Source organism: Anastrepha ludens, chromosome X, assembly GCF_028408465.1.
Source record: "Anastrepha ludens isolate Willacy chromosome X, idAnaLude1.1, whole genome shotgun sequence".
Lineage (NCBI taxonomy): Eukaryota > Metazoa > Arthropoda > Insecta > Diptera > Tephritidae > Anastrepha > Anastrepha ludens.
In genome coordinates this window covers 96,628,574-96,637,976 of record NC_071503.1, presented here as the reverse complement: position 1 = coordinate 96,637,976, position 9,403 = coordinate 96,628,574, and the positions used below count along the sequence as shown (strand labels likewise).

Below are 9,403 nucleotides of genomic sequence, written 5' to 3'. Positions count from 1 at the left end.
CTCTACTATATTGGGGTCGATATTTTCCTGATTGATTAAAATTGTTATTATAATTTCGTTCCTGATAGTAGCGCGGGTTAAAATTATTCTGACCCTGATAATTGTATCTATTAAAATTATTATTGTTTTTATAATTATTTGTATTTTGATTATGTTAATTATGAGTTGTGCAATGTCGGCTATAATAAAACACTGGTTGCCACTTTTTGCCATCAGATGTTTGCAGCATAACTCCTGCCAGCCCAACACTAGACGCATCGGTATGCACCTCATGCTGAGCGGACGAATCGTAGAGCGCAAGAAGTGGTTCATTGCACAGTTTTTGTATTAACTCAGTAAACGATCGTTGCTGCGCTTCGCCCCACACAAACTTTTATTGTTCTTCTTTACGTAGCAGCTGCGTTATTGGTTTGACTATAAACGAATAGTTGGGCACGAATTTTCGGAAAAATCCAGTAAGACCCAGAAATCTTCGGAGCTCTGTGACGTTTTTAGGCGGCGGAAAATCTGCGATCGCGGCTACTTTACGTTTACCCGGCGTTATACCGTTTCTATTAATTACATGGCCCAAATGCTCAATTTCATTTTTAAGAAATTTACATTTGTCCATGCGCAATGTAAGTCCATAACGTTTTAATATTTTTATAAATTTTTCGAGTCGCTTAAGTCCTTCGTCAATAGTTTTACTTGGAATAATAACGTCATCCAAATATGCTAACACTTCATCGCGCGGCATTTGTGCAATAATTTTATCCATCATACATTGGAACACAGCGGGCGCGTTTACCAGACCGAACGGCATGCGGTTGTATTCGTAGTGGCCGTCAGTAGTTACGAAAGCGGTATATTTTTTTGAGGATTCATCTATTTCAATTTGATGATACCCGGTACGTAGATCAAGCGTTGTAAAAAAATTATTTCCGGCAAGTTGCGCGAACTGTTCTTCCATGATCGGCATGGGATAAGGTCTTTTTATAGTAACTTTGTTTAGACTGCGGTAGTCCACACATAAGCGATGTTCGCCATTCTTTTTTTCGACGAGAACAACTGGCGCGGCGTAAGATGACTCACTCGGTCGAATTATATTGTTGCTCAATAATTCAGATACGATTTCGGAAACGATCGCGCGTTTAGCGAACGGAATACGGTACGGCTTAAGGCAAATTGGTATGTTGATGTTTAATTCGATACTCATTTTTGCAACATCACACTTACCAATTTCAGATAAATTTCTTGCAAAAACATCAGCGTGTTGTGTTAGTAGTTGTTGCAAGCTCTGGCGATCAATTACACTTAAATCATTTGTAACGTCAATTTTATTTATGTCTTCTATGCGGCACTGATCTTGTTCAATAACCAAGCGATTACCCGCGCGGCACAATACGTCTCGTCCCAACAATACGGATTCACACAAGAAATCATCGTCAATGACAGGCATAATAGTTGGATTATTATTACCGTCAATTTCTATTATCGCACTTACAATTTCGGTACTAGCATATTGTCCGTCCGCGAACCCTTTCAATATTGTGAGTTGCTCACGCACGTCTCCGATTTTACGCGCGAATGTTTTACGAATAAGTGTACGACTACTACCAGGGTCCACAAATGCTAGAGTTTCTATACCATTCACTTTGATTGTTTTAACTATTTTATCATCACATGCGCGCTGATCAATTATATTAATGCGGTTTTCAGTTTTTAGATAACAGTCTGCGGTTTTATGCGTTGTGCGTTGGCACTTTTCACAGCGCGACTTCCGTTGTGGCTCGGCACAATTTACGGAATAATGTCCAAATTTAAAGCAGTTATAGCACTTAACTTTTTCGAGTGGTAAAGGTGTTTGTGGCTTTTGATTTTCTGTAACCGCAAACTTTCGATTCGGCGGTTTTTCTATCGACGCGTTTGTTTTGAATACCATTTTAGGTGGCGCGGTTTTCACTTCGTTATAAATATTAAAGTTTATAATGTCACTTAGTAAATCTTGACAATGCGTATAGTTATTAGAAATTTTCTTACGTAAGTCTGAATCATTAATGCCGTTTATAATATGGCGCGCAATACTCGAGTCGGATAACCCACCTTTTGAACCTAAGGCAAGCATGCGGTAATAAAACTCTTGAGCGGACTCATTGTTTTGCCGTTTCGTTTGTGCCATCTTAAGATGCACATCGGCTTCATTTTCGATGCACGGAAAGTTTAGCAGAAATTTATGAACGAATTCTGCCCACGAAATAAACACGTCTTGCAGAGAATCAACCCAATATTTTGCTGATCCCGCATCTTTTGCTGTACGGCAAACAAAAGTGTGTTTTCTCTCCACCCATATACACTTCTCAGATTTTCAACGCGTTTTACGAATTGTTTTGATGTTAACGAACGATCGGACGATGGGTCAAAAACGGGTAAAAGTTCAACAATATCGCGCACATTCTCGTATGGATTGTGATAATTCGGTACTACCGGCGGTGCGCGAACGTAATCGAATGTGTACGGTACTGACGGATTCTGGTACGTTGCATACGGCGCGGATGTCACTGGTGGCACAAATGTCGGTGGGGGGAAAGTCGGTGGTGCTTGCATACAAGCGTGCGAAACATATGCATTTGATTGCGGCACAAACGCGACGTGTCCCGATTGAGAAAATTCGGGGAAATTAACATTGCTGGGCTCTTGAGCGGTTGTCCACAGCGAATGTTGACTATTGTATGCGTTCGGTAATACTTGTGGATGCATCACGGTATATGTACTCGTTACGGTTGGAGCGGACTTTTCCATATTACCAATAACATTTACCGGTGAAGACGTTATTGGTGGTACAAAATTATTTGATGTCGTTGTATTTTGTTTTTGTTGTAGCACTAAGTCCGAAAGAGTTTTTTCTAAAGACGATAACCGCTGCATTACAACACTTTGAGTATCACTTTCGCTTTCGGATACATTGTTGTCCATCAACCGTTCAATTAGTTGATTTTTGTTACCCGTTACTGGTAAACCAGCATCACGGCACATCTTTTTTAAATCACATACTTTTCGGCTGCGTAATGGCATTTTGCTTCGGACCAATTTGCGACTTCGAATTTTTTTTCGAACTTTTTCGGTTAGAAATATTTTTCTTCGTTCACTTCACTTCCGGTTTCGGATTATCGATTTCGTTGAATTTCGCAACAACAAAATACACGTACGCGTAGCAAATTTAAACGATTTTGCCAGCGGAGTCTCAATTTAACGGCGCTTTGTCAGCGAAGTCTCAGGCGGTTGCTCATAATCCACTTCTGAAAATTGTCATCTGCCCACGAGTACCTCAGTCACTATAGCCAACTTTTACCAATATAAACACGACTACACTTTTAATGCTATATATATCTCATTTATTTCGTTTTTGTATATCCAAGACCGTATTTCAATTATTTCAATATATTATCCAACTTCGGGTGTTGCCGGTAACGGGTACTACGCTCAACTGGACGGACGTCCACAGGGATGTATTTTTTAAGCTTATGGCAGCGTTGCCACATCAGGTGACAATCGCTATTAACTTTTCCTGGACTATATTGTAACTATGTTCGGATAATTCAGAAAATATTTCTACCTTTCCTTTTACAATATATTTTCTACATATTTCGCCAATTTTACTGAAGTCAGATTCTACTATAAAAATTATTCTATTTCCATGCAACATTTTTATTTCTTCCACTTTCTTGTTTATTAATATGATTTGTGTTCTATATTTGTTTACAATTTCTTTCTTTATATAATGCAGTTTGTGTGCATAAATTTAATAGGTTGGTGGTCAAAACTTTAAGTCTTCTACCATAGAGGTATGGTCGTAAGTAGTTCACACTCCATAATATGGCTAAAAACTCTTTATCTGTTGTTAATTTCGCTCGAGATTATTCAATGTCCTAGATGCAAAACATAACGGGTGTCCTTCCTGCAATAGGTTCGCTCCTATTGGGTAATTCGATGCATCTGTAGTAAGTGTAAATGTTTTCTCGAAATTTGAATATATTAGGATAGGATGAGAGCTAATTAATGCTTTTCATTTTTCAAACGCCCTTATATATGTATTTTGGAGCTTTCGTATTTATCTTTACATCTTTCTTTAGGTACTTTGTTATCGGCTGTGCTACCTTAGCATAGTCTTTTACAAATTTTCTATAGTAATCTGTTTAGCCTAAGAAACTTTTGATTTAATTCTCCGTTTCAGGGATTTTTAATAATTGAATCACTTTTATCTTGTTAGGGTTTGGCTTGAGTCCTTCTTTTGTCAGAATGTGTCCCACAAATTCTGTCTGTTTTTTCATGAAGTTGCATTTGTCAATCTGGATTTTTAAGTTTGTCTGCTCCAGTACTTTACAAATGTCAGTTATAGCCTTAACATGTTCTTTAAGTGAAGTGCTAAATATTAGTATATCATCTAAGTATACTACGCATGTTTTTGTTAATAAATATCTTTTTAAAAGATTCATAACATCCCTATATTCTTCTTCATTTAAATGATCTAGCTGAATTCTATCCAATTCAAATTCGCAACTCTCCAATGTACAAATTTCAAGATTACTGTATGGATTAAAAATAAATTTCGTTATCCTCTGATTAAATGTTATATATCCATCCATCAAATTTATCATCGTATTAAAACAGTTTAGTAAATAATGAAATATATATTTTCTTCGTTTTAATTCTGTCAGCTTCCACTTAATTTTCGCATTTCCTGATAGATTAAATTCATCAGGAGAGTCAGTTACTACTTCAAATCTAATAACATCTTTTTTTGTTATTGTACTAAATCAATCGGTTAGTGTAATAAATTTCTTTTGAAATATTTTATATTATTATCAATTAAGCTTAAATTTGCTCCTGTATCTATTATATATTTGTTTTCATTAATTGTAATTGTTCTGACGGGTAAAAAGTGGAGGCTGTTTTTGAAAAAAAAATATCCTGTTCGTTTTGGCCATTTCCATGTTGACTTACATTACATTGACATAAATTTAACTCCGCATGTCTTGACAGCAATTGTTGATTGATTCCCTGATTCCCTCATTTCGCTTTGGTCTTGCCTAGGTTGACTAAGAGATTTTGGCAGAAATTTGGCCTAGGGTGTCCTACCTGAGCGAGATGTTGGGAATTACCCATCATATGACATTGATTTATTTCCATATTGTTAGTGTTAGGTTGATTCCAGCAATTTTGGCTGAGATTTGGGTTTCCTACCTGAGGAACCCTCTGCAAATTGGCCGAATTATTATTATTATCTCTACTATATTGGGGTCGATATTTTCCTGATTGATTAAAATTGTTATTATAATTTCGTTCCTGATAGTAACGCGGGTTAAAATTATTCTGACCCTGATAATTGTATCTATTAAAATTATTATTGTTTTTATAATTATTTGTATTTTGATTATGTTAATTATGAGTTGTGCAATGTCGGCTATAATAAAACACTGGTTGCCACTTTTTGCCATCAGATGATTGCAGCATAACTCCTGCCAGCCCAACACTAGACGCATCGGTATGCACCTCATGCTGAGCGGACGAATCGTAGAGCGCAAGAAGTGGTTCATTGCACAGTTTTTGTATTAACTCAGTAAACGATCGTTGCTGCGCTTCGCCCCACACAAACTTTTATTGTTCTTCTTTACGTAGCAGCTGCGTTATTGGTTTGACTATAAACGAATAGTTGGGAACGAATTTTCGGAAAAATCCAGTAAGACCCAGAAATCTTCGGACCTCTGTGACGTTTTTAGGCGGCGGAAAATCTGCGATCGCGGCTACTTTACGTTTACCCGGCGTTATACCGTTTCTATTAATTACATGGCCCAAATGCTCAATTTCATTTTTAAGAAATTTACATTTGTCCATGCGCAATGTAAGTCCATAACGTTTTAATATTTTTATAAATTTTTCGAGTCGCTTAAGTCCTTCGTCAATAGTTTTACTTGGAATAATAACGTCATCCAAATATGCTAACACTTCATCGCGCGGCATTTGTGCAATAATTTTATCCATCATACATTGGAACACAGCGGGCGCGTTTACCAGACCGAACGGCATGCGGTTGTATTCGTAGTGGCCGTCAGTAGTTACGAAAGCGGTATATTTTTTTGAGGATTCATCTATTTCAATTTGATGATACCCGGTACGTAGATCAAGCGTTGTAAAAAAATTATTTCCGGCAAGTTGCGCGAACTGTTCTTCCATGATCGGCATGGGATAAGGTCTTTTTATAGTAACTTTGTTTAGACTGCGGTAGTCCACACATAAGCGATGTTCGCCATTCTTTTTTTCGACGAGAACAACTGGCGCGGCGTAAGATGACTCACTCGGTCGAATTATATTGTTGCTCAATAATTCAGATACGATTTCGGAAACGATCGCGCGTTTAGCGAACGGAATACGGTACGGCTTAAGGCAAATTGGTATGTTGATGTTTAATTCGATACTCATTTTTGCAACATCACACTTACCAATTTCAGATAAATTTCTTGCAAAAACATCAGCGTGTTGTGTTAGTAGTTGTTGCAAGCTCTGGCGATCAATTACACTTAAATCATTTGTAACGTCAATTTTATTTATGTCTTCTATGCGGCACTGATCTTGTTCAATAACCAAGCGATTACCCGCGCGGCACAATACGTCTCGTCCCAACAATACGGATTCACACAAGAAATCATCGTCAATGACAGGCATAATAGTTGGATTATTATTACCGTCAATTTCTATTATCGCACTTACAATTTCGGTACTAGCATATTGTCCGTCCGCGAACCCTTTCAATATTGTGAGTTGCTCACGCACGTCTCCGATTTTACGCGCGAATGTTTTACGAATAAGTGTACGACTACTACCAGGGTCCACAAATGCTAGAGTTTCTATACCATTCACTTTGATTGTTTTAACTATTTTATCATCACATGCGCGCTGATCAATTATATTAATGCGGTTTTCAGTTTTTAGATAACAGTCTGCGGTTTTATGCGTTGTGCGTTGGCACTTTTCACAGCGCGACTTCCGTTGTGGCTCGGCACAATTTACGGAATAATGTCCAAATTTAAAGCAGTTATAGCACTTAACTTTTTCGAGTGGTAAAGGTGTTTGTGGCTTTTGATTTTCTGTAACCGCAAACTTTCGATTCGGCGGTTTTTCTATCGACGCGTTTGTTTTGAATACCATTTTAGGTGGCGCGGTTTTCACTTCGTTATAAATATTAAAGTTTATAATGTCACTTAGTAAATCTTGACAATGCGTATAGTTATTAGAAATTTTCTTACGTAAGTCTGAATCATTAATGCCGTTTATAATATGGCGCGCAATACTCGAGTCGGATAACCCACCTTTTGAACCTAAGGCAAGCATGCGGTAATAAAACTCTTGAGCGGACTCATTGGTTTGCCGTTTCGTTTGTGCCATCTTAAGATGCACATCGGCTTCATTTTCGATGCACGGAAAGTTTAGCAGAAATTTATGAACGAATTCTGCCCACGAAATAAACACGTCTTGCAGAGAATCAACCCAATATTTTGCTGATCCCGCATCTTTTGCTGTACGGCAAACAAAAGTGTGTTTTCTCTCCACCCATATACACTTCTCAGATTTTCAACGCGTTTTACGAATTGTTTTGATGTTAACGAACGATCGGACGATGGGCCAAAAACGGGTAAAAGTTCAACAATATCGCGCACATTCTCGTATGGATTGTGATAATTCGGTACTACCGGCGGTGCGCGAACGTAATCGAATGTGTACGGTACTGACGGATTCTGGTACGTTGCATACGGCGCGGATGTCACTGGTGGCACAAATGTCGGTGGGGGGAAAGTCGGTGGTGCTTGCATACAAGCGTGCGAAACATATGCATTTGATTGCGGCACAAACGCGACGTGTCCCGATTGAGAAAATTCGGGGAAATTAACATTGCTGGGCTCTTGAGCGGTTGTCCACAGCGAATGTTGACTATTGTATGCGTTCGGTAATACTTGTGGATGCATCACGGTATATGTACTCGTTACGGTTGGAGCGGACTTTTCCATATTACCAATAACATTTACCGGTGAAGACGATATTGGTGGTACAAAATTATTTGATGTCGTTGTATTTTGTTTTTGTTGTAGCACCAAGTCCGAAATAGTTTTTTCTAAAGACGATAACCGCTGCATTACAACACTTTGAGTATCACTTTCGCTTTCGGATACATTGTTGTCCATCAACCGTTCAATTAGTTGATTTTTGTTACCCGTTACTGGTAAACCAGCATCACGGCACATCTTTTTTAAATCACATACTTTTCGGCTGCGTAATGGCATTTTGCTTCGGACCAATTTGCGACTTCGAATTTTTTTTCGAACTTTTTCGGTTAGAAGTATTTTTCTTCGTTCACTTCACTTCCGGTTTCGGATTATCGATTTCGTTGAATTTCGCAACAACAAAATACACGTACGCGTAGCAAATTTAAACGATTTTGCCAGCGGAGTCTCAATTTAACGGCGCGTTGTCAGCGAAGTCTCAGGCGGTTGCTCATAATCCACTTCTGAAAATTGTCATCTGCCCACGAGTACCTCAGTCACTATAGCCAACTTTTACCAATATAAACACGACTACACTTTTAATGCTATATATATCTCATTTATTTCGTTTTTGTATAACCAAGACCGTATTTCAATTATTTCAATATATTATCCAACTTCGGGTGTTGCCGGTAACGGGTACTACGCTCAACTGGACGGACGTCCACAGGGATGTATTTTTTAAGCTTATGGCAGCGTTGCCACATCAGGTGACAATCGCTATTAACTTTTCCTGGACTATATTGTAACTATGTTCTGATAATTCAGAAAATATTTCTACCTTTCCTTTTACAATATATTTTCTACATATTTCGCCAATTTTACTGAAGTCAGATTCTACTATAAAAATTATTCTATTTCCATGCAACATTTTTATTTCTTCCACTTTCTTGTTTATTAATATGATTTGTGTTCTATATTTGTTTACAATTTCTTCCTTTATATAATGCAGTTTGTGTGCATAAATTTAATAGGTTGGTGGTCAAAACTTTAAGTCTTCTACCATAGAGGTATGGTCGTAAGTAGTTCACACTCCATAATATGGCTAAAAACTCTTTATCTGTTGTTAATTTCGCTCGAGATTATTCAATGTCCTAGATGCAAAACATAACGGGTGTCCTTCCTGCAATAGGTTCGCTCCTATTGGGTAATTCGATGCATCTGTAGTAAGTGTAAATGTTTTCTCGAAATTTGAATATATTAGGATAGGATGAGAGCTAATTAATGCTTTTCATTTTTCAAACGCCCTTATATATGTATTTTGGAGCTTTCGTATTTATCTTTACATCTTTCTTTAGGTACTTTGTTATCGGCTGTGCTACCTTAGCATA

General features: G+C 37.8%; 2 protein-coding genes across 2 annotated transcripts; both read right to left on the bottom strand.

Annotated features, from left to right (window-relative positions):
* Positions 1–373: 373 nt before the first annotated feature.
* LOC128870394 (uncharacterized) lies at positions 374–3,012 on the bottom strand. Its single transcript, XM_054113009.1, has 2 exons — positions 2,382–3,012; positions 374–2,289 (listed from the first exon to the last, which is right to left on the bottom strand). The coding sequence occupies exons 1-2, from the start codon at positions 3,010–3,012 to the stop codon at positions 374–376; spliced, it is 2,547 nt and encodes an 848-aa protein (XP_053968984.1).
* Positions 3,013–5,634: 2,622 nt separating this feature from the next.
* Positions 5,635–8,273, bottom strand: LOC128870392 (uncharacterized). The gene is made up of 2 exons (XM_054113007.1): positions 7,643–8,273; positions 5,635–7,550 (listed from the first exon to the last, which is right to left on the bottom strand). Exons 1-2 carry the CDS (start codon positions 8,271–8,273, stop codon positions 5,635–5,637), a joined length of 2,547 nt encoding a protein of 848 aa, XP_053968982.1.
* Between the last annotated feature and the right edge of the window lie 1,130 nt (positions 8,274–9,403).

Excerpts from the sequence above, each read along its gene's own strand:
- LOC128870394 (XM_054113009.1), bottom strand. The coding sequence starts at position 3,012 with ATGTGCCGTGATGCTGGTTTACCAGTAACGGGTAACAAAAATCAACTA. Across the intron at positions 2,290-2,381 it reads TTTTGACCCATCGTCCGATC|CAAAAGATGCGGGATCAGCA; the intron begins GTTCGTTAACAT and ends TTTGCCGTACAG.
- LOC128870392 (XM_054113007.1), bottom strand. The coding sequence starts at position 8,273 with ATGTGCCGTGATGCTGGTTTACCAGTAACGGGTAACAAAAATCAACTA. Across the intron at positions 7,551-7,642 it reads TTTTGGCCCATCGTCCGATC|CAAAAGATGCGGGATCAGCA; the intron begins GTTCGTTAACAT and ends TTTGCCGTACAG.